The 27,317-nt window shown below is 48.6% G+C and overlaps 1 protein-coding gene across 2 annotated transcripts in view; it reads left to right on the forward strand.

Annotated features, from left to right (window-relative positions):
* Positions 1-5,679: 5,679 nt before the first annotated feature.
* PARP4 (poly(ADP-ribose) polymerase family member 4) overlaps positions 5,680-27,317 on the forward strand; it is an 85,150-nt gene continuing 63,512 nt past the window's right edge. Inside the window, exons 1-7 of one of the 2 annotated variants that reach the window (XM_047756457.1) lie at positions 5,680-6,234; positions 13,189-13,321; positions 15,110-15,311; positions 21,628-21,691; positions 22,890-22,965; positions 24,573-24,686; positions 26,889-27,038. In XM_047756457.1, coding sequence (XP_047612413.1) covers positions 13,190-13,321; positions 15,110-15,311; positions 21,628-21,691; positions 22,890-22,965; positions 24,573-24,686; positions 26,889-27,038 — 738 coding nt within the window. In that variant the 5' untranslated portion in view covers positions 5,680-6,234; position 13,189. The remainder of the gene's footprint in view (positions 6,235-13,188; positions 13,322-15,109; positions 15,312-21,627; positions 21,692-22,889; positions 22,966-24,572; positions 24,687-26,888; positions 27,039-27,317) is intronic. The other variant, XM_047756456.1, reaches the window with a different exon arrangement.

The following is a 27,317-nucleotide window of genomic DNA, read 5'->3' on the forward strand; positions in this document are numbered from 1 at the left end:
ATGATTGGTCATCTTTCTTAGGTGGAAAATGAAACAAAGCCTAAAAGGACACAGACTCCTTATCAAACAGGCCCATGTATCAGATGAGTTCCCAAAGACAAAGGTAGACCCAAGGGCACAGACTGCATGGCTCTGAAATGGAGTTTTAACTAAAGAACAACCCCCCCTTGGCTAAAAAGGCAGTTGCAAGCCTTTCCAGCTGTGCTCATCACTATACCACCCTTCTTGTAATAATGTAACAATTGTGTGCTCTCTGTCCAAGCCAGCAGCCCTGCTAATCAGGTACCCAGCATTGCTTATCAGTTCTCCTTCTGTACCCTTGCTTGCTCAGTTTCTTAGGGAGGAACACTGTCTGCTTGGGGATGGGGGAGGTCCGGGATGCTTACATGGGAAAATCAAGACCTTGTAGTGTATAAAAGTTACTGAGAACAAAGACCTGGTGCTCAGACTCTGGAGGTGACGCCTCTGAGCCCGCACCGGTGCTGAATAAACCTTGCTTTTCCATATCTCTGAGTGCTGTTTGTCTCCTTCCGTTGCCACGGTTTTTGCGGTTTCCGCAACAGCTCAACACAACAAAACAAAACAAAAGCAGTCCCCCGCAGCAGAGGAGGGGGGGATGACACACGACACCAAGTCTTGCCTGCTCAGAGCTCCTGACCACTGTATTGGTTCACTGTGTTGGTCAACAAACTGCTTCCTTCTCATCGCTCCTTCTACCCCACTGTTCTAACAATCTTCTCTCGCTACTCCAGCTGAGCTCACAGCTTCTTCCACTAATTTTGCCTTGAGTTGTCAAAGAGAAACAAGGCCCAGTTTACTTGGCCTAACAAATCCCAGCTGCTGTCAGCCCAGGGGCCCATCTACCTGCTACCTCAAAGGTAACCTTAGGATGAACTCGCTCCTAGAGTAGTGTCTTGTCTTCTACCTCAAGCTTGTACGGCTGTGTGCGCATTGGGTATTAAGACTGTTTATTTTGGAGTTCCCTTCGTGGCGCAGTGGCTAACGAATCTGACTAGGAACCATGAGGTTGTGGGTTCGATCCCTGCCCTTGCTTAGTGGGTTAAGGATCCGGCATTGCCATGAGCTGTGGTGTAGGTTGCAGACGCGGTTCGGATCCCGGGTGGCTGTGGCTGTGGCGTAGGCCAGTGGCTACATCTCCAATTCGACCCCTAGCCTGGGAGCCTCCATATGCCAAGGGAGTGGCCCTAGAAAAAAAAAAAAAAAAAGACTTTATTTTGAACACTGAAAGTGCAAAGCAAAAACTGTTTTCCTTTTCTCACTCTTTTTTTTTTTCTTTTCGGCTGCAACCACAGCATAGGAAAGTTCCCAGGCCAAAGATCAAATCTGAGCTGCACACCATGCCACAGCGGGAACTCTGAAAACTTTTCTTAATTGCCACCGAATACACGCTGACAATGCAAGTTACCATTGTGCGCATACCCGGGCTTCCTGTCTATTTAAATACATTTTTAAAGACATCAAGTGAAGTGCATTTGTAAAAACCAATACAGTCTATGAAACAAAGTGCCACTGGTTAAAGGTAACTAAAAAGACACTTTTGTAGAAACTGGGCTCCCCAAAATTGTTTTGCTAGCTATTTCAAAAATAGTCCTTCTTCCATAAATCAAGGTTTTGGGGTTGGCTTTTTTGTTTTATTACTGCGGATGAGGAAAGCAAAGCCAAAGACGGCCGAGGTGGAGCAGCTCTTTTTGGTGCCTCACAGGACCCCAGTGCTCACTTCATTTGCGACACTCCTTTGACCTGAAAGCGGCCCCAAAGTCTCATTATTTTTCAAAATGTGTATCCTTTGAGAGAGTCACAATATCCTCTGCTTTTTGTGAGTATACTTTATTCCTTTTTTTTTTTTTTTTTTTGGTCCTTTTAGGGCCGCACCTGTGGCACTTGGAGGTTCCCAGGTTAGGGATTGAGTCAGAGCTGCAGCTTCCAGCCTACACCACAGCCACGGCAACGTGGGATCTGAGCCGGGTCTGCGATCTACACCAAAACTCACCCCAGTGCCAGATCTTCGACCCACTGAGCAAGGCCAGGGATAGAACCTGCGTCCTCATAGATACTAGTTGGGTTCGTTGACTGCTGAGCCATGGTGAGAACTCCCCTTTATTCCTATATTTTTATTCTAATGTAATATGTGGTACAGCATTGCTTATTGGTTGAATAAATGAGTCTTTTACCGTACCCAAGTCTTCACTATTAAATTAAGATTATATAAATGTTCACCTGTAGCCTAGGTAATGCTCACAACTGCCCAGTGAGCCGGAAGGATTCTCAAAATCCATTACAAGGTAGAAGGGGTGGAGGGAGGAACTGCCAGACAATGAAGAGTCCAGCCTCATCAGCTGCTCCTGTCCTTGTTGTATCTTCAAGTATTGCTGTAGAGAAAAATCAGACTAGGAGCTCCCATACAGCCCCAGATTATTCATCCTGATATAATCCTCTATGCCATCATAGGAAGCAGGAAAGCTCTATGACATCATGATTCAGGGCCCATGCTCTGGAGACAGGCAGGCTCTGGATCAAATCCAACCTGGATGCCTCACAAAGAGCTTTGTAGTCTTTGGCAGCAGCCTCTCAGAAACTGTTCTCATCTGCAAAATGGGAATAATAATAATACAATCATGCCTCCCTATCCACAGGTTCCACATCTTCACATTCAACCAAAGGAGGATGGACAGTTCAGGGGGAAAAAGTTACAGAATTTCCAAAAAGCAGAACTTGAATTTGCTGTGCACTCACAATTGTTTATATAGTTTTTACAATTATTTACATGGCATTTACATTTTATTAGGTATGCGAAGTAACCTAGAGATGATGTAAAGTATAAGGAGGCTATGAGTAGGTTATAAGCAAATTGCATACCATTTTATAGGAGGGACTTGAGCATCCAAGTGACACTGATAACACTTGTGATTGAACTTAGAACCCGTGTGCCAGGATGGGTTCTAGAAACCGTGTGCCGGGACTCGAGTCCTGTCAGAACCCGGATTGGTACTTGAATCCACAGCTTTTAAATTAGAATCACTCACCCTGTGTCTGGACTTCCTGAAGTCCAGGTTCGTTGTGTCTCAGCACCAAGGAATTCAGTGAGAGACAAAGTGATGGGCAAGAAATAGATTTGTTAAGATAGGATGCTTGTGAGATGCAAGTGGGCAGCAAGGAGGCTCTGCCCTGAGGATTCATTGGGCTGCAGTTTTATAATCCAAGGGCAGTGGGGGTGGGAAAAGACCGCCTCTTCCTCTTTCTTCCAGTAGTAGCTCCAACTTCGTATCCAGTAAGAGAGTATTTGACCCTCTAAGGTCAAATTAGGACTGTCAGGGTGCTTATTCAAATCAGCAGAAGGGTGGTCCTTAACCTCCTGCCCTTGGTCTGAACTTGAATGCATGTCTCACCCCATCTCCCATCCAATGGCCTGAAGCACATCTCAGCTCTCCACTAATCGAGCAAGCCTACCTCGTTCTGATGGCATTCTTGGGCAGTTGTTGACTTAGAGTGATCTCCCAAAGTCCCCCGGGTCTCCCTGTCTGACTGTAGTTCCTGAAGGGACTTCCGCAACTGCCTGTGCGACTATCCTACTCCATCCTCATCCCAAGTTCTGGAGTGTCCAGGAGTTCTGGAACCAAGCCCCCATGGATAGCAGGGGACAACTATGTCATAGGAGTGATAAGAATATTAAATTAAACAGAATATATGTAAAAACTTAGCACCCACCATGTGGTAAAAACTGAATGAGGAAGAGTCTTAATTTTGTTTGGCTGCACCCATGGCATATGGAAGTTCCCAGGCCAGGGACTGAATCCCAGCCACAGCTGCGACCTTCACCACAGCTGCAGCAACACCAGATCCTTAAACCACTGCACCAGGCCAGGGATCAAACCCCCACCACAATGCTGGATCCTGAACCCGCTGTGCCACAAGAGAACTCCTTGGTTACATTTTTTGAAAACCACTTGACTAAGGTATGGTTGACATACAAAAAGCTATATATTGGAGTTCTGGTTGTGGCTCAGTGGTTAAGGAACCTGACTAGTATCCATGAGGACGCAGGTTCGATCCGGAGGCCCAACAACTTGACTCCGATTGTACTGGGCTGTCACGTGGCAAGCAGAGCAAAACTGGGTTCAGTATCAATCTGGTATGAAATTTTCAGAGTTGAGAACTTTTCATTGCTCAGCTAGTGGTTGTGGTAGCAGCTTTGTCCAGAAAGGACGGAATTGCAGGCCAGGCTGAGGGAGGACCCCCCAAGTTGAAGTCGCCTGGGTTAGAAAGGGTGACTCTAGCAGGGTAGGCAGGAACGCGTGGAGATGCAAGTACCTGGCTCTAACCAAAGGCAAGAAAGCCACAGCCCACTTTACCTGTGGGAAAGAGAGTTCCTCACCAAGGCCCCAAGCCTCAGATTTATAGAATTTCACCTCGGGAGGAAAGTTTCTGGAGTTCCCTTCATGGCGCAATGGAAACGAATCCAACTAGGAACCATGAGGTTGCAGGTTCGATCCCTGGCCTCACTTGTGGGCTAAGGATCCAGCATTGCCGTGAGCTATGGTGTAGGTCGCAGAGGTGGCTCAGATCTGGCGTTGCTGTGGCATAGGCTGGAATCTGTGGGTCTGTTTAGACCCCTGGCCTTGGAGCATCCATATGCCACTAGCGTGGCCTTGAAAAGCAAAGAGAAAGTTTCTAACAATGTTCATGCCTAAAGACAACCTAAAAAAAAAAAAAAAGTTCCTGTTGTGGCTCAGTGGGTTGACAACCCAACGCAGGGTGTTCCCAGATTGCACGCTCTTTAGAGCAATTCTTTGCTGTTCACCCTATTTTATTGGTAAAATCACCGGCTGTTTTATTGTTTTAGGTCAAGAAGTTAAAATACCATAAAAATCCCCTACCTTGTTTCAGGGCCTTTCTCTGGATATGAGAGGCAGGGGCGGGGACCTGGGACCCTGTAGGAGTGCTTACATGCATGCGGACAAATACCTCCCTGAGCGACAGAACTACAAAGAAACTAACAATACATGGATGCATACACAGCTGGGGTCATTATGAAGAGCAACATGCAAAGCATCACCAGCCCATTGCCATTTCAGCGTCTGCAGGTGACCTCTGCCCCGGGCACTACCAAGGGGTTGGCCAGACCGCCTAGGCTCCGCCTCCTGCCACACCCACTGCCCTGCCCCGCGCTCGCTCCCCGGAAGGAACCAGCTCACCCCTCCTCCGGGCGTGAGCAAAGGCACCTGGTACCCGTCTTCCATCCTTCCTGCTGCACCCCAAGTCCCAGAAACGCCTTGCCTGGATTTGTCTGGCCTCCTCAGTTTTTACTGACGAAGGAGCCCAGGGCCCAGCGTCTACAACCTTTTACATCTGCTTGTTTACCGTAAACATATGACTATCTCCCCGATTCTGATAAGGTAGTTTCTGACAGTTTGTGTCAATTTTTTAGAATGTTTGCGGGGAGGGACAGACCCTGTACTATTTTTGCTGACGTTGCTTAAGCTGATTCGCGCAACCCTATAAGGTAGGGAGCTTTAGTAAAGTACCTTGTCGCAAATCCCCTGGGAATTAAAGAGTAGCGTCAGGATTCAAATCCATATCCTTTCTACACCTTTTTTATTCCCATTTTATTCACCGTTTGGAGAATTTTGGTATTTCCCATTACTCGACCTCCGACTCGGTGAATCTCCTGCCCGTCTTCTCTGCAAGGACGGATACGTACTTCTAACTCCTTAGAAACGCTACCGCGAACCTCAAGCTCTGAAAGTCCTCACCTAAAATCATGATCTTACCCCTCCTGTCCTGATCCCAGCATCTCTCGAACTTGGCTTCTTTCCCGCTCGCGAAAATTACCCTCATTCCTCAGATAAATGTCAGCACCATCCACCCACTTTTCTCAAACTCCAACTTTGGAGTCCCCCTCGTTGGCCAAATCCCGCCTGCGAGGCGGAGCGGAGGACGTCCTGAGCCCTGGGGCCGATCCAGGAAGAGAAACCCGCGCAGCCCCGCCACGCGCGCCGGGAGCTCGGAGCGGGCGGTGCGGGGCTGGGCCCGCCCAGGGCGGCGCCCGGAACCCGGGAACCCGGAGCCGGGAGCGCCCGGAAAGCGGAAGCACCGGGGCGGGCAGCGCCCGAGGTCAGCGCCGGAGACGCCGGACCCCGGAGACCGAGAAGCCGGAGCCAGGAGCGCCCGTGTTCAGCGCCAGGAGAGCCCCGAGCGGGACGGATCCTCTGGCAGGTGCGTGGGCGCCGCTGGGTGACCGACCTGTCGGGCTGAGCCGGCCCCGCCGAGCGGCCGGGTGGAACTGCCGGGAGGCGCCGCGCAGACTGTCCGCAGAGGGACCGGGCTCTGCGCTGCGGTCCTCACGGCGGCCGAGGGCCTCGAGGCGCCCCGGGCAGGAGGAGCCCCCAGCCCCTCTCGCCGCCCGCGCCCGCGCCGCCGCGCCCCGCCCGCCGCCTTTGACCCCCAGTCCCCACGCCGCTCCCCGCGTGCCCCAGCCGCCGTATCCGCAGCGCCCCCCGCGCGCTCCTGCGGGGACGTGGGCGCGTCCTCGTGCGTGTCGTCCTCCCAGGGGGTTAGAACCCCTGCGGCACCCGGGTTCCCTGACGCGTTCCGAGCTCGCGAAAATGAGCAGGTGTGGTAAAATCTGTTTCTTATTTCCGATATGCTAAACAGCCTTTCTTCCGAAAGTTAGGTTTCAGAGAAAGATAGTTGCAAAATGCGGTATTTTGATTTATAATCAGGGACTGTAATCTGACCTCGGGAGTAACCAGGAACACGGTGACGAAAATATGGAAGGTGCGTGTTGGGTCCAAAGTTGAAAACCTGGAGATGAGTAAACAATGCCCGCGAATGTCCTAAAGACTCACGTAGGGAAGGGTAGGAAATAGCTTCGAGAAAAACGCGTGACCTTTGGATGCTGGATTACAAACTGACATAAACGTAAAAACCATTCAAGCGTGGTGTTAAAACAAAGGGGAAGATCAGCCAGAATGCGTGCATCGCAGATTCTTTCCTCGTATTTGACTAGAGCATTTACTCGGCAAGCACAGATTAGGCCCAGTCTGGCCCAGTCTGTGTGTTTAGCCCTACAATATGCCCCGAGGGTAGCAGAAATACCAAAGTAGGTGGCCTTTGCTTTTTTTAGGGGTTTAGGGAGGTTCTGTATTACTTCCATTTGAGCCCAGATATGCAAATCGTGTCAGAAGGTTGTTTTTAGAATCCTAGACTTTAATGGATGCTTGAAAGAGTTTTTAGCCAGCAAGCATTTGTTGAATGCCAACTGTGTACCAAAAGTGGTCCAGATTCCAGACAGGAAGATAAAGAAGGCACAGCCCCTGACTCAGGATTTCCTCCGCCCCCCGCAGCTACTGATAAAGTTGCAGGGTTACAGGGAGCGCACGGTTACAGCTGCCGCTGGGGCGCCGGCGGGAGGGCAAAGCAGGGCCGGAACCGAGCCGGGGGGCTTTCTGGGTGGGGAGACCCTGAGACTCTCCCAGCGGAGGAAATGCCTCTGGTAGAGACGCGGGATTGGAGGCCGGAGCCGCCTGCTCCCAAGTGCACCAGCGGTTCGGGGGGAGAGGCGGGGACTGTGAGGGGCGCGCAGGGAGTTGCCAGTGTCCCCGCGGAACCAGGTCTGCAGGTGGAAGGCGCGGAGCGCGCCGGGCAGAGCGAGCTCCCGCGGAGCAAGAGGAAGCTGACCTGAGTAGGCAAGGCTTTGAGAGGAGAGAGACTGGGGCTCTGTCTGCCGCCGGCCGGGGGCTGCGGGCGGACAGCAGTCAGGGCCCACGTGAGGCTTCACAGAACTTATTAACACTGTCTTTCCTGCTCTCGTGGCCTCAGCCGCTAAGAACGGGCCCGGGATTTATGCTTAAAACCTTTCTACTCTGGCTCCACAACCGTGTGAACGTACTTAATGCCATTGAGCTGTACACTTAAAAGTGATTAAAAAGGTAAATTTTATGTTATGTATTTTACCACAGGGAAAAAAAAAAAGGCTTTGAAAAAATCTATAGTGTTGGGAGTTCCTGCTGTGGCTCAGCGGGTTAAGAACCTGACTGGTGTCTTTTCCACCCCTAGCCTGGGAACTTCCATATGCCCTGGATGCAGCCCTAAACAGAAACAAACAAAAACTAGAGTGTTTAATCCAGTAATTTCATTTCTGGGCATCTATTCTCAAGAAAGAGTGACAGAGATTGAGCAAAAACATATGTGCAAACATTTTCCTCCAAATGTATAAGGGACAGTTTTAGATAACCAAATATCTGATGATTGGGGAAGAGTTAGGTAACACATAGCTTATGTAGCCACTGCAAACGCGTTCAAAGAATATTTAGTGACACGAAAATTCTCATGAAAAGTTAGAGAAGCTGGCCATAAAAAAACTGAATGAACAATATTAATAAATAACATTTTATAAAAATAATTTAGGGTTACAATAGAAAAAATGTATTGGAAATAACAATTGATTACAATAAAAAAATAAAAATAGTGGGTGTTTTGTTTTGTCTTTTGTCCTTTTAGGGCTGCATACGGAGCATGCATACGGAGGTTCCCAGGCTAGGGGTCTAATCAGAGCTATAGCCGCCAGCCCAGGCCAGAGCCACAGCAACACCAGATCCGAGCTGCATCTGTGACCTACACCACAGCTCACCACAACGCCAGATCCTTAACCCACTGAGCCAGGCCAGGGATCGAACCTGCAACCTCATGGTTCCTGGTCGGATTCTTTTCCACTGTGCCACGACGGGAACTCCTAAAAATAGTGTTCAAAATAATAATTTAGGGAATTTCCATTGTAGCTCAGTGAATTAAGAACCTGATACGTCTGTGGGGATACGCGTTTGATCCCTGGCCTCGCTCAGGCGGTTAAGGATCTGGCATTGCTGTGAGCTGTGGTGTTGGTTGCTGATGTGGCTCAGATCTGGAGCGGCTAAGGCTGTGGCTCTATTTTGACCCCTAGCTCTCAAACTTCCACATGCTGCAGGTGTGGCTGTAAAAAATAATAATGATAATGATAATTTATAAAGTATTATATAGGAAAAAATAATATCAGAAAGAAATATCAGGAGTTCCCATCGTGGCGCAGTGGTTAACGAATCCAACTAGGAACTGTGGGGTTGCGGGTTTGATCCCTGGCCTTGCTAAGTGGGTTAAGGATCCTGCATTGCCGTGAGCTGTGGTGTAGGTCGCAGACACAGCTCAGATCCCGCGTTGCTGTGGCTGTGGCGTAGGCCAGTGGCTACAGCTCTGATTAGACCCCTAGCCTTGGAACCTCCATATGCCGCGGGAGTGGCCCCAGAAAAGCCAAAAAAAAAAAAAAAGAAAGAAAGAAAAGAAAGAAATATCAAAATATTAAAACTAGGGTTTCTGGATGGAGGGATCATGGGTGCTTTGTTTCTTAAATACATGTGTGCTGTATACACATATACAAGTGCATGCATGCATATGAACACATACTCAAGTGGGTAAACAAATCTCATTCATTTTTTAATTGAATCGTAGTTGATTTACAATATTGTGCTAGTTTCAGGTGTACAGCAAATTGGTTCAGTTATATTTTTTTTAGATTATTTTCCATTATAGGTCATTACAAGATATCGAATGTAGGTTCCCTGTGCTACACAGTAAATCTTCGTTCCTCATCTGTTTTATATGGAGTGTATCTGATAATCCCATCCTCCCAATTTATTCCTTGCCCCTTCCCTCTTGATAACCATTAAGTTCATTTTCTATGTTTCTGTTTTGTAAATAAAATCACCTGTGTTATTTTTTAGATTCCACATGAGTGATACCATATAATCTTTGTCTTTCTCTAAGCTACTTAGTGTTAGCATCTCTAGCATCCCTGTTGCTGCAGGTGGCACTTTTTCATTCTTTTTTATGGCCAAGTGATATTCCATTGTGTGTGCACCACATCTTCTTTATCCAGTCATCTGTTGGTGGACATCTAGGTTGCTCAAGTCTTAGCCGTTGTAAACAGCGCTGTGATAAGCATTGGGGAGCGTGTGTCTTTCTGAATTAAAGTTTTTGTCTTTTCCGGGTATATGCCCAGGAGTGGGATTGCTGGATCACCTGGTAGCTCTGTTTTTAGTTTAGTTTGGTTTTGTTTTTCTTTTTTGGCCACCCCGTGGCACCTGGAGTTCCCAGGCCAGAGATCAGATCCCAGCCGCAGTTTCCACCTGCATGGCAGCTGCTGCGATGCCTGATCCTTTAACCCACTGTGCTGGGCCAGGGGTCAAACCTGCATCCCAGCACTCCCAAGATGCACCGATCCGGCTGCGCCACAGTGGGAGCCCCTATTTTTAGTTTTTAAGGAACATCCATGCTGTTTTCTGCACCGGCTGCAGCAATTTACATTTCCACCAACAGTGTAGGAGGGGTTCTCTTTTCTTCACATCACAGGTATAATTTTCATAGCATTAATGTCACCCATTTAATGGCACAATTCAAAGATTTTTTTTTTTTGTCTTTTTAAGGCTGCACCCCTGCAGCACATGGAGGTTCCCAGGCTAGGGGTCGGATCACAGCTGTAGCCGCTGGCCTACACCACAGCCACAGCAACGCCAGATCCGAGCCACATTTGCCACCTACACCACGGCTCACCGCAGCGCCCGATCCTTAACCCACTGAGCGAGGCCAGGGATCAAACCCACAACGTCATGGTTCCCAGTCGATTCGTTAACCACTGCACCATGACGGGAACTCCAGTATGTCTGCTTTTGATTTTTCTTGATTGTGATTAATTTACTTCGGGGGAGAAGTTATTTTCAAAAGGCAAATACATAGTAATTTCCTAATATGTTAGGAAATTTAAGTAAAACTAAAAAGTAATACAATTTAAGGCAAAACTGGAAAGTAATATAATTTAACAAGAATCAAAATTATTTAAATTCTTTGACCTGCCACTGTTAAGCACTTTAGGAATGTTTTCTTTTTTTCTTTTTCTTTTTATTAAGGATTTTTACCCTGAGCCTTGTCCTGCACAGGCCAGACATGTGACACAGACTGTCGCAAAAGTGATGAGAGTCATTAGAGTTTTGTTTGTTGTCATTTCTTAACTGTCAGAGAGTAAGAGCAAGATAGTTTAACCTGAATAGCACCGTCTAATATCTTTCACAGTTTCTATCAGCTTCCCATCTACACACAGTGATTATCATGCATCAATTTGAATGTAAAAGGCAGTCAGCACGGGAGTTCCCTTGTGGCACAGCGGGTTAAGGATCCAGTGTCGTCACTGCAACACCTTGGATTGCTCTGTGGTGCGGGTTCGATCCCTGGCCCGGGGACTTCCACAGGCCGTGGGCATGTCAACACATGTGAAGTTACTAAATATTAATGCTAAAGAAAGGCAGCGTTAAATCAAGGGACTCCAGTTTAAACAGACCTCATAAGAAACAAAAAAATGCAAACCCCTAACTTGCTCCTCTGCTGGCCAGATACTGCTAGGTTCTGGGTGGGGCATGCAGATGTGGGGTTAAGGGAGGGCCTCAGGGAGGAGGAGCAGCTGGGTGAAGGCCCCCAAGGTTTGCCAACCCAGGGCAGGGGGAGAGGGAGGTGCTGGGATGAGGCCAGGCTCGGAGCCGTGACAGAAAACTTGAATTTCATTCAAAATAGAATTTTCAGAATAAGGCTACTCATGCTTCAGTGCGGTGCAGGAGTGGGGAGACAGCCAGGGCTCTGCTGCCAGACGGAGGGCCTGGGACGCAGGGATGGGAGAAAGGTGTGGATTCCTGGGTGGAGTGGATGAGACGGGCGGCAGCTGCTGATGTGATGGTAGGTGCTAGTGACAGGTGCCGAGGGCAAGGGCTGACCGCAGGTGGCGGCCCGCAGCCCAGGACAGCACTCCTGCAAGGGCTGGCCAGGAGGGGCACAGTGGACTAGGGGGTTGTCTGCACACGGGTGGCCTTTAAGGCCTCGAGGAATGGACACCACTGCCCAGCAAGGGGCCTAGGATGAGACTCCAGCCGGGGGAGACCTGACGGTCAAGGGCAGGTGTGGCAGGCAGAGTTGGCACCGTGGAGAGGGACACCCACTTACTGGCCCTCCTTAAACCAGTCACAAAGCACCAGCTCACCGTGAGCAAGCTGTTAGTCACGGCAGGTGCAAAACTAAATTAAACTCACTGTACTACTGGGTGAATTAGACCCAGTATCTCATCGTTTATTAGTTTATTAAATACATATAGTTCTTTCAATTCAAAGTGCGCTTCTTTTTCTTAGAAGTAATCCTTTTCTGTATGTGGGAATATGTGACGGTAAAATAATTTCATGTGTGTATCTATGTATCTTTCCACCTAAACATAAAATGATTTTTAGGGAGTTTCTGTCGTGGTACAGTGGAAACAAATCCGACTAGGAACCATGAGGTTTCGGGTTTGATCCCTGGCCTCGATCGGTGGGTTGAGGATCCAGCCTTGCCCTGAGCTGCGGTGTAGGTCGCAGATGCAGCTCGGATCTGGTGTTGCTGTGGCTGTGGCATAGGCAGCAGCTGTAGCTCCAACTAGACCCCTAGCCTGAGAACCTCCATATGCCGTGGATGTGGCCCTAAAAAAAAAAAAAAAGTATTTTTGTTACTAATTGTTCAATTTTTCTGCAGAGTCGCTTAATAGAAACCCACATAACTAAGGAATCTCTTTGAATTTATAGAATGATGTATAAAATTCATGTTTCACTATCATTTAATCTTTATTTTTAATTTAGAAATCAATGCTTCTGTATTCTTGAAACATGCCATTTGTAGCTGAAATCTGTCATGTTTTCACTAAGATGTATATCCTGAGCCTGTACAAGAGGATTTTGGCGTGTTACCAAATTAGTCATCAAGTTGGAAAAAAGCATACATACTTGCAAGCTTGGATAATGTTCAGGGCTTGAAATGATAACACGACTGCAGTGTCTGTTTTTTAAAAATAATGCCCGACCGTCCCACAGTTGGCATGTAGAACAATTTTTTTTTTTAATGGCCACACCCGCAGCGTATGGAAGTCCCCCACCAGGGATAGAGTACGAGCCACAGCTGCGGAAAGCTGATCCTTTAACCCACTGTGCCAGCTGCTGCAGTCGGATTCTTAGCCCAGTGCACCACAGCGGGAGCTCCTGCACATAGAGCAATGCTAAATTCATTGTCAATTGTATTCACTGAAAAAAAGAGCCCTTAACCACCATGACTTGGAATTTTTTTTTCCTGTAGGATGACCGTGGGCATCTTTGAAGATTGTACCTTCTGCTTGAAAGTCAAACACTTACCTCGTCAACAGAAGAGGAAGTTACAAACTGACATTAAGGAGAATGGTGGAAATTTCTCCTTTTTATTAAACGCTCAGGTATTTGCCAGTTTTATAAGAACTGTGTGATTGGCATGGCGGGATGCTGGAGAGAGCCGTGGTTAGAAGAGGCAGAGAACATTGGCAGCAGGAGAAAGTCCTCGAAGGCAGGAGAAACGCAACTTTGCCAGCAGGTGGGGGGGGGGGGGCTGGAGAACCACCAGGAGAGGAGGCCGAGGGCTCTAGGGCACCCCTGCCTGCCCCGTGGTTCTGATAGCTCTGGGGCACAGCCACAGACTTAACCAGACGGAATTTCAGACCAGCTACATCGGTGCTGGGAAAAGTGACAGCGCACAGCATCTGCGGAAAGCCCTCTATCTCCCTCGCCCTCAGGCCCACCCCAGCGGGACACCTGCCGGAGCGGCTCCCGGGGGCAGAGGGAGGGCTCACTGTGTCCGGGGGTTTTTGGACTCTTAGTTTTGCTCATTTAAAGGCCCAAGGAAGCAGCCCTCCCTCTCTTGGAATGAAGGGTAGGTCTGATGGTTGGGAAGTAGAATTTCACAGCTGGATGAAACCCCGACGGAGGTTAAGGCTCATCTCTTTTTTAATCTGCTCATCATAAGGAGTAAAAATCGAAGTCTGAAGCTGGACCCCAAGCCTGCAGACACAGGCCCAGGCCTGGGGCTGCGCTCCCTCGGTGGGCGGGCGGCCCCTTCCCCGACCACCCCGCCGCCCTGGGCTTGGCCTGCCAGGAGCCGGCTTGGCCTGCAGCGGGCAGCGGGCTTCTCCGGCGTTTCCTATGTGCCTGTGAGCATCAGGAAGCGCCAGCTGACTCCAGTTTAGGCGGAACCTGTGTATTCTTCCCGCACCGCGCCGCTTCCCGCCGCGGCCGGGCTCGCCGTCGCTGTGGCGGAACGAGGCCCTCGTCCGTTCGCGGTGCACCCTCGGGTAGAGCCCAACACCGAGGCCCTCGCGTCTAGAAACGCTCGGGAGCTGTGAGGGCAGCCTGTCGCCTGGACCTCGTCTTCCAGCGTCCACAAACGTTTGAAAGGTGCACACCCGCTGCGCCGACAAAGGAAGCCGCTCCATTCGTGAGGGTGGGGAATGACGTCCGGGGACCCGCGGAGAGGGAGGCCGCGAGCAGGACGCGCGCTTGCCGCGCGCGCGCGGCGTCTGTGGCTGAAACCGAGCTGCGGGCTCGCGGGCGCTGTCTACGCAGAGAGCCGCTCCACCGCGGGGCAGCCGGGCAGCCGGGCCTCTAGGCCAGGGGCACGGGGGACAGCCATGGGGAATGACTTAACCTATGATCGCTATTTTCCTTTTCATGTATTCTGCAGGGTGCAGACACTGTCCATATATTCACAAGTAACTCAATACAGTTATAAACTAACACAGGGACATAAATAAATGATGAACCCTTGGAACCTCTCATTCCTCTCCTAGAGAAGTGATTACAGGTGCACATGGAGCCCAGCTCCGTTTACAGTAGGGGTAACTTGGAGAGAACCCCAGGCCAGTGGGGTGGTCACGGAAGGGGCCACCCACCCACAGGGAGGGGCAGCCTGAAGCCGCCCCCAGGCACAGGCTTGGGGTCCAACTTCAGACCTGCATTTTTACTCCCTATGATGAGGTGATTCGTCGGCTGATCAATTAAGGACATCCGTATCCATCCTTTTGAAGAACCGCTGATTTCTCTTAACTTTCATGTGACACTAGAAGTTGCTCTTCGTAAGAATTTTAGAAATCTGAGAAAAGTTACTACAAACAGGAGTGAAAATGACAGGTACAGGTAATTTATTTAAATTTTGTTTTTACCAATGCTTGATGCGCTGACTGTTTTTTTCTTAGTGCACACATGTGATCTTAGACAACGCTGATGTTCTGAGCCAGTACCAACTGAACTCTCTCCAGAAGCACCATATCCATATCACCAACCCAGAGTTTATATGGGAATCTATCAAGGAAAGGAAACTGGTGGACGTAAGAAATTATGACCCCTTAAAGTCAGTGGGCATCGCGCCACCTCCTTGTCAAAAGGCAAGCAGCTCCGGTAAGTATTTCTTTCCCTTCCTCCCTCCCTTCCTCCCTTCCGTTCTTTCTCTCTTTTCTTTCTTTTAAAGTCACACCTGAAGCATATGGAAGTTCCCCAGGCCAGACATTGAATCGGGGCTGCAGCTGCCAGCCTACACCACAGCCACAACCACAGCCACACTGGATCTGAGCTGCATCTGTGACCTATGCTCCAGCTGGCAACTCTGGATCCTTAACCCACCGAGTGAAGCCAGGGTTCGAACCTCTATCTTCGTGGACACTATGTTGGGTTCTTAACCCACTGAGCCACTGTGGGAACTCCAGGTGTCTTTCACATTAAGAACTTAATGTGCTAGAGGTGCTGTAGTGAACATTTTGGTTCGTGAACGTGTTATCGGTACAGGATTGCCCCCAAATACTATGAAAATAATTAGGCTTCTTATTATCTCAGGAAAGAGTGAGCAAACTAGTGAAGTGTCAACAGAAAGCTACTTGAAGGAGTTCCCTTGGTGGCTCAGTGGTTAACGAATCCGACTAAGAACCATGAGGTTGCGGGTTCAATCCCTGGCCTTGCTCAGTGGGTTAAGGATCCGGCGTTGCCGTGAGCTGTGGTGTAGGTCGCAGACACGGCTCGGATCCTGTGTTGCTGTGGCTCTGGTGTAGGCCGGAGGCTACAGCTCCGATTGGACCCCTAGCCTGGGAACCTCCATGTGCCTCGGAAGCGGCCCAAGAAATGACAAAAAAAAAAAAAAAGCTACTTGAGCAAGAGAAATAGATTCTCAATATCCAGTCGGATTCAAAATGACCACAGGAAAACTGATAATCTCAGAGAGCGATGTGTAATTTTTAAAAATCTAAACAGCATTTTATTGCCTCCATAGGAAAGTTACCTTAGGTCAAATACAGCACATATTGCGATGCAATTTTACTTTTATTAAGCCACCGTTCAAGGCACAAAATTTACACATTCTGTTTTTGTTTTCTTTCTTTTTTTGGCTACACCTGCATCATATGGAAGTTCCCAGGCCAGGGACTGAATCCGAGCCGCAGCTGCAGAAATGCCAGATCCTTAACCCATTGTACCACAGTGGGAACTCCAAACTCACACATTCTGTGTACGCTGTACATTTCTAACAAAGGCACGCTGGTCTTCCACTGACATTTGTCATATCTGGGTGAAAGATAGTCCCTTTATAAGACTTTTTTTTTTTTTGGTTATGCCCACGGCATGTGGAAGTTCCTGGGCCAGGGAATGAACCTGTGTGATAACAGTGACAACACCAGATCCTTAACCTGCTGGGCCACAAGGAAACTCGTCGACAAGACTTTTTAACATGAATCCCTAGCATAAAACCTGTGTACTTACCTGGAAATGGTTTAATGAGAAACCTAGTCAACAGGCTTCCATCACCGCTTTGGATGACTTCAAGGCACCCATTTTATTGCATGTTTTGTTTTTAATGCTTCAGGGGTAGGGAAACTGATAAGTTTAAATCCAGATACATTACCTGAATCTCCCAGCTACCCCCAATAAATCATAGATGAAAGCTGATTTCATCTGGTCCCAAGTAGCTCTTACTAGCAGTTTTTGTTTCCAAGCAAATGAGCAGAGTAAGATCACCCACATTTTCTCCACTGGAACGCACACCAGCTAAGCTTCACCTGCACTTCGGGGCTCAAGTGTTCCTGCCTGTCTGAGCTGCGGGGAGATGCCGTCCTGTGGGCTCGGCCGTGTGAAAGAAGCCAGAGAAGCGGCTGTTCGTCATGCGCGAAGGGACCCCAGCATCCTGCATCTCACGCCGGTCACAAATGACGTCCTGCAGTAAGTGGCTGGCCTCTGAAAAACCCTTAGAGGCGGATGAGTCGTGGAGAGACTCTGCTCCCGTGTCGTCGGAGAAACACCCACCTCCCACGCTCAAGAGGAAGTTTGCCACAGTTGGATGGGGCTCCTCACAGAGTGGACCCCAAGGGCGGCTTGCAGACGTCATCCCTGTATTTCTCGGGACCTTCGGGGTGAAGTTTAAGTCCTTGGACGCGTTGCTCACAGAAGGACCATGACCACCGTCACTCCGTGCGCGAAGGCTCGTTCACCCCTCTAGTTTCCCGCTGAACCCCAGAGGAAAATTAGTCATTTATTTTCACCAGGTTGTTTGGCCGTAATATTAACTGCAAATGTAAATGCAAAAAGACACGTAGTTTCTTCCAGGTCCTGAAATTATCCTACTGCCAGATCCTTCAGGAAAGCAGACATCCAGCAAAGGGCAGTTGAAATTCAGTCCCTGTGACGCCCCCACCAGTCTAACGCGCTCACGGTGAAGCCACGTTCTCCCGGCGAGTCTCACACACCTGCATCCGAGAGAGCACGCGCGTGTCCTTGAGATTCTTTGCAAGCACTTCGAGCATGACCTCCACCCCCGACAACTGAGACAGCACGTCCCCAGCGCAGAAAAGGCAGTGGTGTCCGGCCTCATGTTACCCTCGTCACCTCCAGTGTGATCTTCTTCGGGGCACGTAGTTGGACGCAGAGAAGGGACAGGGATTGGGCCGAGCTGGATTCGGCAGCAGCGGCACATGTGGAGCCTGACGGTGGCAGAGGCGTGTGGACGCTGCCAGCACCCCAGGTCCAGGGCACGTGAAGCAGTGAACCTGCAGTCTTGGCGGTGGGGGAAACGGTGTGGTTTTCTCCACTTGATCTCGTCGCCACATATCATGATTTTCACTCCAGCTTTTGCTGCAGATTTTACCTGAGATGCGTGCAAGAACTTAGATAAATTATGGTTTCTGAAGATACACCAGTTCTTGCACTGGAGCCATTTCAGTTGGTTTTTTGTTTTGTTTTGTTTCGTTTTTAATTTTTTTATTTTTTTTTGTCTTTTTGCCTTTTTCTGGGGCTGCTCCCAAGGCATATGGAGGTTCTCAGGCTAGCGGTTGAATCAGAGCTGTAGCCACCAGCCTATACCACAGCTATAGCCACACAGGACCCGAGCTGCGTCTGTGCCTACACCACAGCTCATGGCAACGCCGGATCCTTAACTCACTGAGCAAGGCCATGGATTGAACCTGCAACCTCATGGTTCCTAGTCGGATTCGTTAACCACTGTGCCACGACGGGAACTCCAGCCATTTCAGTTTTATTGGAGCCAGCAAGTCCAGTTCCAAGGGCTGCCCGATCCCAAGCCAGCTGGAGTGGAGCCCACCTTACCTGAGCCACTTTGCTCTGCTGTGGACTGTATTTCTTCACAGCCTTTCCAAGATCCCTTCCAAAAAATGCCTTTTTTGCTGTCAGCGTATGTTCACAAACATAGTTATCGATACCATTTCCAAGGTTCCTTCATGCAGCAGGCCAGCTGAGCAGCCTGCATCACCCATAAATCCTTCCATCTCTGCCCTATGGCACAAAGCCAAAAGTCACAGACCAGGAAAAATAAGAGACAGGCCGCCACGCCTTCTGTCTGGTTCCTTGGAATATGCAACAAAGTGGACAGGTTAGGAGGTGAGGCCGCGCCGTCTGCTGGGTCCCCAGGGTGGCCTCCACCTGGAGCTCTCTGTGTTGCCACTCTCCACCCCGGCGGCTGGGTGCTGGGTCACAGAGTTCACCTGGAGGTAACAGCCCAAAGCGTCTTCTCTTTTTTGGGGGAATTTTACAAGAGGCATGTGGTTACCTTGCGCAGAAATACCCAAGGTGCCTGGACCCTGGACTATGGGGACAGCCTGGGGACATGTCTGCACACACACCAGCCTCCCAGGGGCCGAGGAGGGAAGGCAGGCCTGGGTCGTCTCACCAGTAGAAACAAATCTCCCTATAAACCCAAATTGCAGTTTGGAATCTGGTCAAAGCCGAAGTCGTTGGACACAGAGAAACGCACCCCTCATCAGTCATATCAGAAATCAAGCCGTTCTTGGAGTTCCCACCGTGGCGCTGTCGGCTAAGAATCTGACTGCAGAGCTCAGGTCACTGCAGAGGTGCGGGTTCCATCCCCGCCCTGTGTAGTGGGTTGAAGGACTCAGCGTTGCCACAGCTACAGCAGGGTCACCGCCGTGGCTCAGATACATTCCCTGATCCAGGAACCTCCATATGCCTCTTGGCCATAACTTAAAAACAAACAAAAAATGGTTCATGTAAATCAAATCACAATGTGATATTGCTTCACACAGGTCACGGTGGCCATCGTCAAAAAGTCAGCAAATAGGAGTTCCCGCTGTGGCGCAGTGGAAATGAATCTGACTGGGAGCCATGAGGCTGTGGGTTCGATCCCTGGTCTCACTCAGTGGGTTAAGGATCCAGTGTTGCCGTGAGCTGTAGTGTAGGTTGAAGACGCAGCTCCGATCTGGTGTTGCTGTGGCTCTGGCATAGGCTGGCGGCCACAGCTCCAGTTGGACCCCTATCCTGGGAACTTCCATATGCCGCAAGTACAGGCCTAAAAGAAAAAAAGAAAGAAGTATAAAAAAAAAGTCAACAAACAAATGTTGGAGAAGATACACTATTGGTGAGAGTGCGAATTGGTGCCATCACTATAGAGAACAGTTCGGAGGTCCCTCAGGAAATTAAAAATAGAGCTACCGTATGATCCAGCAATCCCACTTCTGGGTACATACCTGGAAAAGTCAAAACCTCTAATTCAAAAACATACATGCACCCCAATGTTCATAAAATAGGAAAGCAACCTAACCTAAGTGTCTATTGACAGATGAATGGATAAAGATGTGGTGTATTTATATGCAATAGAATACAACTCAGCCATAAGAAAGAATGAAATTCTGCCATTTGCAACATCATGTTTGGATCTGGAGAGTATTATGCCCAGTGAAATAATCCAGATAGAGAAAGACAAATATTGTATGACATCGCTTAAATAAGGAATCTAAAAGAAATTAAATGAGGAGTTTCCACTGTGGTGCCAATGGGATTGGCAGCATCTCTGGAGCCCTGGGCACAACGGGTTAAGGATCTGGCATTGACAGAGCTGCAGCATAGGTCACAGATGCAGCTCCAATTCAACCGCTAAAAAAAAAAAAAAAGATACATTGTACAGCACAGGGAAATATAATCATTATTTGTAATAACTGTAAATGGAGTATGATGTATAAAAGTGTTGAATACCTATGTTGTGCACCTGAAACGAATGTAATACTTTAAATCAATGATACTTCAATTTTAACATTCAGACTGTTCTGTTTGTTTAATTGAAGGATCGTTGATTTACAATGTTAAGTTAGTTTCAGGTGTGCAAAAAAGTTATTCCGTTTTTTAGATATATATTCTTCAGATTCTTTTCTATTATAGGTTATTGCAAGATATTGAATACAGCTCCCTGTCCTATGCAGTAGGGCCTTGTACTCAGTTCTGATAAATATTAATTCATAATAATATAATAAGCACATGTATGTGTTAGATGCCGCATTTAGCAATAGAAATAGAGCTTTAACAATAGAAATGTTTTGGTATGGTGCAGCCTCTTTAGACAAATGATTACCCAGAAGGGCTGGTGTGTCAGACGTTCTAGCCGTTGGCAGCTAAAACAAAGTAAGCCCATAGTCAACCCCTTTTATGTTGAAAATATCTGTCAACATCCAAAATAATCCAGTCAGATGCAGAAGTACGCAAACACACTGATGGCCTTTGAAATCCTGAGAGCGTAATTAGAACTGGAAAGAAATCCTTGCATTAAAAGTTGTTCCTGGGGAGTTCCCGTCGTGGCGCAGTGGTTAACGAATCTGACTAGGAACCATGAGGTTGTGGGTTCGGTCCCTGCCCTTGCTCAGTGGGTTAACGATGCGGCGTTGCCGTGAGCTGTGGTGTAGGTTGCAGACGCGGCTCGGATCCCGAGTTGCTGTGGCTCTGGCGTAGGCCGGTGGCTACGGTTCCGATTCAACCCCTAGCCTGGGAACCTCCATATGCCGCGGGAGCGGCCCAAGAAATAGCAACAAACAACAACAACAAAAAGACAAAAGACAAAAAAAAAATAAAAAGTTGTTCCTGGGAGTTCCCATTTTGGCTCAGCTGGAACAAACCCAGCTAGTATCTGTGAGGACACGGGTTCCATCCCTGGCCTTGCTCAGTAGCTCACAGCTCATATGTGGCTTGGATCCGGTATTGCTGTGGCTGTGGTGCAGGCTGGCTGCTGTAGCTCCGATTAGACCCCTAGCCTGGGAATCTCCATATGCTGCTGGTGTGGCCCTAGAAAAGGCTGATAAGTAGAGATAATTTAAGGACACCTTAAAAAACAGACTAACATGGGAAATATGACCATATTTAAGAATCTTAACAATTCCAACATTTACATTTACCTACTTTTAATAAATTTTTAAACGTGTTTTGTTCGTTTTGATTCTAGAAGTGAAAACCGTTGATCCATCCCTGGACAGTTCCCCGGAGAAGGACGACGTGGCCCTCACCGAGTAATCTACTTCTGGTCCCTCACACTCCAGGAGTTTGCAAAATGTTTTATAAACCTCAAGCCCAGTATCAAAATGCTATTAGCGCATCAGTATTTTTGAAGTATTTCGATTAGTCTTGCTTATCTAGTCTTTATTAAGCTTTTAATCTATTAAAACCTACTTCAACTACTATAGTGATGATAATTTTTATCTTGTCAGTATTATGAGATTAGGTGTGATTGTTGGCTTGATTTTAAGAAAGAAAAACCACTGGCGGTGAGATTCGGGCAGTCTGCTTACTCGGTTGCCTTACAGAATAGCCTTCAGAGTAAAGACAGTTCGTTGCTGTCTACTCAGTATTTTTTTTAAAGTAGAAATAACACAGCCTCCCCAAGTGGAGGATGAGTCTACAGTTCTTTTCAGCTTCTTAAAGCATCCACACCCCAACTGCTGTATCAATTAGATGAAACGTTTGGTCTTCCTTTACCTGTTAATCTTTGTGTTAAAAGAAAGAACAAATACCAAAATTAAAATTGTGGCACAGTGAAAACAATCCAACTAGGAGCCATGAGGATATAGGTTTGATCCCTGGCCTGCTCAGTGGGTTAAGGATCCAGCATTGCGTGAGCTGTGGTGTAGGTCGTAGATGGGGCTCGGATCCCGTGTTGCTGTGGCTGTGGCGCAGGCCTTTGGCTACAGCTCCGATTCGACCCCTAACCTGGGAACTTCCAAATGCCATGAGTGTGGCCCTAAAAAGAAAAAAAGAAAAAAACAGAGTACATATTATGAGAACTCTGACAGCTTTAAATCATTAATGAATTAATTACTTTATTTTAAAGGCAAGTTGACCATCCTCCAGAGAGGCGTGGGCCTGTCTGGATTGACCAGGCTCTGAGGGCCAGAGCCCAGAGAGACTCGGGCCTCCGGGTGTGGCAGGCTGCGCTTCAGCACGCTGGCCCGTTTCTCTTGCTTGTGCCCGAAGCCATCCTGACCCACCGTGCAGACACGCACAGAACTGGATCAGAGCTCTGAATGATGCAAAGGGGGAATCCAGCTCATTCCACAAGACCTGTTAACCGTTTTTAAAACCTCTAAGGTGGCATTAGGGACATAGGACGTATTTTGTATAGAACTAGGAGATCTACGAGAAAATTTTATGAAAATTCGATTTAGTCTAAAAGTCCATTTTAATATTCAAATTTTATTCTACAAATTTCAGGTTTTCTACGGAGAATGCTGAAATTCCTCATTTTCCTCAAGATTTCGAAGTAGCAAAATATAACACCTTGGAAAAAGTAAGAATGATTTCTATTTGGGGGGAAAAAAAGTCTTGGGATTATATTTCCTGTTTGATAATTTTCTTGTTGTTTTGAAAAATGGTGCATATTCTGAATAAATATTCCTTAATATATGAGTTGATTTTTAGTAAAGAACATTTTTATGTTTAAAATTTGTTTAATTTTTTAATATTTTTGTTATAAAAGAAATGCATGCTTATAATAAAAATTTAAACATAGGAAATCTTAATATGACCTTAAAAATAAAGGTACTCCTCTATGGTATTAACAGTTTCTTGTATTTTATTTCTTATATCTTTTTTTTTTAATATTTTTCTTTTTTGGACCACACCTACAGCACATGGAAGTTCCCAGGCTAGGGATCGAATCAGAGTTGCAGCTGTCAACATACACCCACAGCCACAGTAACGCGGGATCCAAACCACATCTGGAGGTTGCAGCAATGCCGGATCCTTTGCCCACTTGTCAAGGTCAGGGATCGAACCCGTGTCGGAATGGATACTGATTGGGTTCATTTCCTCTGAGCCACAATGTGAACTCCGGTTTTTTGTATTTTAAAAGAGTGGATTCGACACACAGTATTTACGTAAGCTACAGTGAATTTACACTATTCTTCATTAAAAAGAAAAACAAAGCCCTTTTTCTCCAGTATCATACAAATGCAAAATAACATCAACACTCAAAACCTGCTCCATTTGGGAGTTCCCATACTTCCCAGCGTCTCTGCAGCACCAGGACACAGGTTCAGTCCTGGCCCCAGAACAGTGGGTTAAATGATCCAGGGTTGCAACTTTGGCTCAGATCTGATCCCTGGCCAGAAAACTCAGTAAATCCATTTACTGCAAGGAGGCCAAAAAAAAAAAAGAATTGTGCTGCATTTGGAGTTCCCTTGTGGTGCAGCAGGTTAAGGATCTGGTGTTGTCACTGCTGTGATGTGGGTGCCATCCCTGGCCTGGGAACTTCTATATGGCCCAGACATGGCCAAAAAAAAAAAATTTTTTTAAAGAGATGCTCCATTTGTATTTTTTAGATATTTTAATAAAATGTAACTTGAAAATAACATTTCCTCCGTGATTAAGAAAATATGAAAAGTGGTACAGTTTAAACATATGCAGATTTATCTATAGCAAGAATCCTGCAAGGAAATGTAACAAAATATTAAAAGTGGTTATGTATCCATAGTATGATTTCAGGTGATTTTTATTTTTCTATTTACTTTCCATATTTTCTAAATTATATCTGCAAATAAACATGTATCAGTTTTTTTGATTGATTGATTTTGCTTTTTAGGGCCACACCTTTGGTGTATGGAGATTCTCAGGCTTGGGGTCCAATCAGAGCTACAGCCGCCGGCCTACACCGCAGCCACAGCAACTCGGGATCCGAGCCGCATCTGTGACCCACACCACAGCTCACTGCAACGCCGGATCCTTAACCCACTGAGCAAGGCCAGGGATGGAACCCACAACCTCATCATTCCTAGTCGGATTCGTTTCTGCTGTGTCACGACGGGAACTCCTGTATCAGTTTTGTAGTCAACATTTTTAAGTGGCACGTGTGGTTATTTAATGAGCTCAGATGTGACAGGACCACTTGTTTTCCAGGTGGGGCCGCAGGGAAGCTCGGAGACGGCGGTGGTGGAGCTGTGGTGCACAGGGCCCCCCGGGGAGCGCATCTTCCTGACGTCCGCTCGCTTCCTCCTCGCAGACGGCACAGAGGTAGGGTCTCCCTGCAGCAGCGTGGGTTCCCGCGTGCTGGTCCGCCCTGCTCACGGCTCATGTCCTTACAGGGGCCAGCGGAGCCAGCCAGGCTGTGAGCCTTTACTTTTAGCTGGTGAACAGTTTTGGGAAGTGGGAGATGTGTTCTTTGGGGCCGCGGAGGTGAGGAGTGGGCTGGGAGGAGTTCTCAGCAGAGGAGAACCTTCTGTGTCCTGAGTCCCTGACGGCAACTTTCCCGGCGTTTACACCTGTGCAAACCATCCCTTCACACACGTCCTCAAGCACCTGCTCTGTACCAAGCAGGCTCCTAGAGGCCAGGACCCAAAGCTGAAAGACTTCATGCCCCATGACTGAACAGCTCCTGAAAGAGGGATGCAGTGTTGTCGGGCAGGAACAGCAAGGAGGGCAGTTCAGAGGCCATGACCTTGGCCTGCTCAGTGTCAAGGCCATGGTTCCTAAAACAATCAGGAGGCAAAAATCAGCACAGAGCCAATGCCTCAAGTTCACGTATCCTGCAGCCTCTGACATGTGTCGTCCGTCCAGACTTTCAGGAGGCAACACCACCTCCTCAGCGGGTGTCCTCACAGCCGTCCACTCCGGCTCCCGACGCTGTTCACTTCGCCCACTCGATGCGAGGCAGGAGCCCAGGCGTCTGCTAACGCCAGCCTGGCCTGGGTTCGAAACGCCATCAGGCAAGCGTGGGTCATGCAAGCGGCGGTCCTGAGAGCCCTGGGCTCCGCTGCCACGTGACCTCCAGTCCCAGAGCCGCTTGCTAAGGAGGGGTCACTGCGGCCCAAGCGGTTTGGCCTCCTGTGACAGCTGACATCACACCTTTACCCGGGGCCGTGGAAGCAGACAGCAAAGGTTAATCGGAGGTCAGATGTGTCCAAGAAAGAGAAAGGGTCTTATTACCCTTTTACCCCAAACACGTACACTGTATCTTATAGCGCATTTAGTTGTGTGGGTAAAAGGGAGGTGAGGTCAAGTTGAAAACCCCGGTACCACGCGTTAGAGTGTCTCCTTCGCTGGAAAAGGAAACCTCCGCCTCAGCCCCACTCGTGCTCCTCGGTGAGTCTGCTCCGACCAGAGGACCGAGCTGGGCGGCATGGGGGCTCCTCCAGCTGCCCCCTCTCCTTTAGTAACCCATGTGCATGGAACCCGAGCAAAATCAGGCAGAACCCCGGCTTCTTCAGGGGAGCGGCTTGGATGTGGCGTGTGCCCCGCAGCCACCAGCCCAGACGGGTATCAGTGCTGCACGCGTGTCTGGCCAAGCCGCCACGAGGACCTTTGGCCACTCGCAGTCCGGGGCAGGGTGTCCGGAGGCCTTTGTGTGTCCAGGGGCTTGTGGCCTGCCTTCAACACCACCTGCCCCTGTGCCCCTGCCTTTCTCCTCACTGACGGCTGTCCTTGTGTCTCCAGCAAGCCTCATACCTGCGGTATTTTCTCTCCTTCCCTTCCCCCAGTGTTTCTCATTTCCAGAAGGCTAGGAAGCCAGACTTCACACCTAGTTCAGATAGTGTAAAGCAGGAGCATACGGCAGTTCAGAGGGTGTGTAAAGCAGGAGCGTGCGGCAGTTCAGAGGGTGTGTAAAGCAGGAGCGTGTGGCAGTTCAGAGGGTGTGTAAAGCAGGAGCATGTGGGCTCTGACTGGATTTCCAGAGACTCCCGTACATCCAATGTGTCTTGTCTTTTTTGTTTTTCTTGTTGTCGTTGCTGTTTTCTAGGGCCACACCCACGGCATATGGAAGTTCCCAGACGCAGGGTCTAGTCGGAGCTGTAGCTGCTGGCCTGCACCACAGCCACAGCAATGCCAGATCTGAGCCGAGTCTGCGACCTACACCACAGCTCACAGCAATACCGGATCCTTAACCCACTGAGCGAGGCCAGGGATGGAACCTGCGTCCTCATGGTTCCCAGTCGTATTCGTTTCCACTGCGCCACGACGGGAACTCCCAATGTATCTTTTCTACCTGCTGCGCCTGCTCAGGCCTTCCCCCAACTTTCAGGTTTAGGCTATTTTGTGACGAATTGAAAGTGTAAGTAATTCTTTGAAAACGTGAGATTCTAGATGCCTTTATGGCAGGGAGCTGCTGCCTTATTTGTGTTCCTGCTCCCCATGGTACATAGCAGGCGTTCAGTAAAGAGCGTCTTAGTTAATAAGTTACCGCCTCCTCGAACCCTAACGCTTTGCTGCCTTTTGCAGACGAGGCGGCCGTTCTCTGTTCAGAAAAGCTCTGAAGACGCGAGTCAGCGCTATGAGCGATACGTGGAAGAGCTGCAGGAACAAGGGTTTCTACTCCGAGAACATTTTACACCCGAAGCAACCCAGTTAGCATCCGAAAAACTGCAAGCAGTAAGACCGACCTCTGCGTGGTATTGCGTTATTGACCCAACGCGTTTAATAGCAGCCATTGCTTCCTGACCCACAGGGAACAGGCGGGAGGTGAGAGCGGAGCTGAGAGAAGGAGAGGGGCGCCCACAGGGGCCTGGGAGCCCACTGGGGTCTGACTGAGTTCTGGGATGGGCCCCCCCCCCTCCCCAGCTTCCTTCTGTGTGGCCCAGCCTGGGGTCGTGGTCTTTTTTTTGTCTTTTTGCCTTTTCTAGGGCCACTCCCATGGCATATGGAGGTTCC

The sequence above is a fragment of the Phacochoerus africanus genome, chromosome 13 (assembly GCF_016906955.1).
Source record: "Phacochoerus africanus isolate WHEZ1 chromosome 13, ROS_Pafr_v1, whole genome shotgun sequence".
Lineage (NCBI taxonomy): Eukaryota > Metazoa > Chordata > Mammalia > Artiodactyla > Suidae > Phacochoerus > Phacochoerus africanus.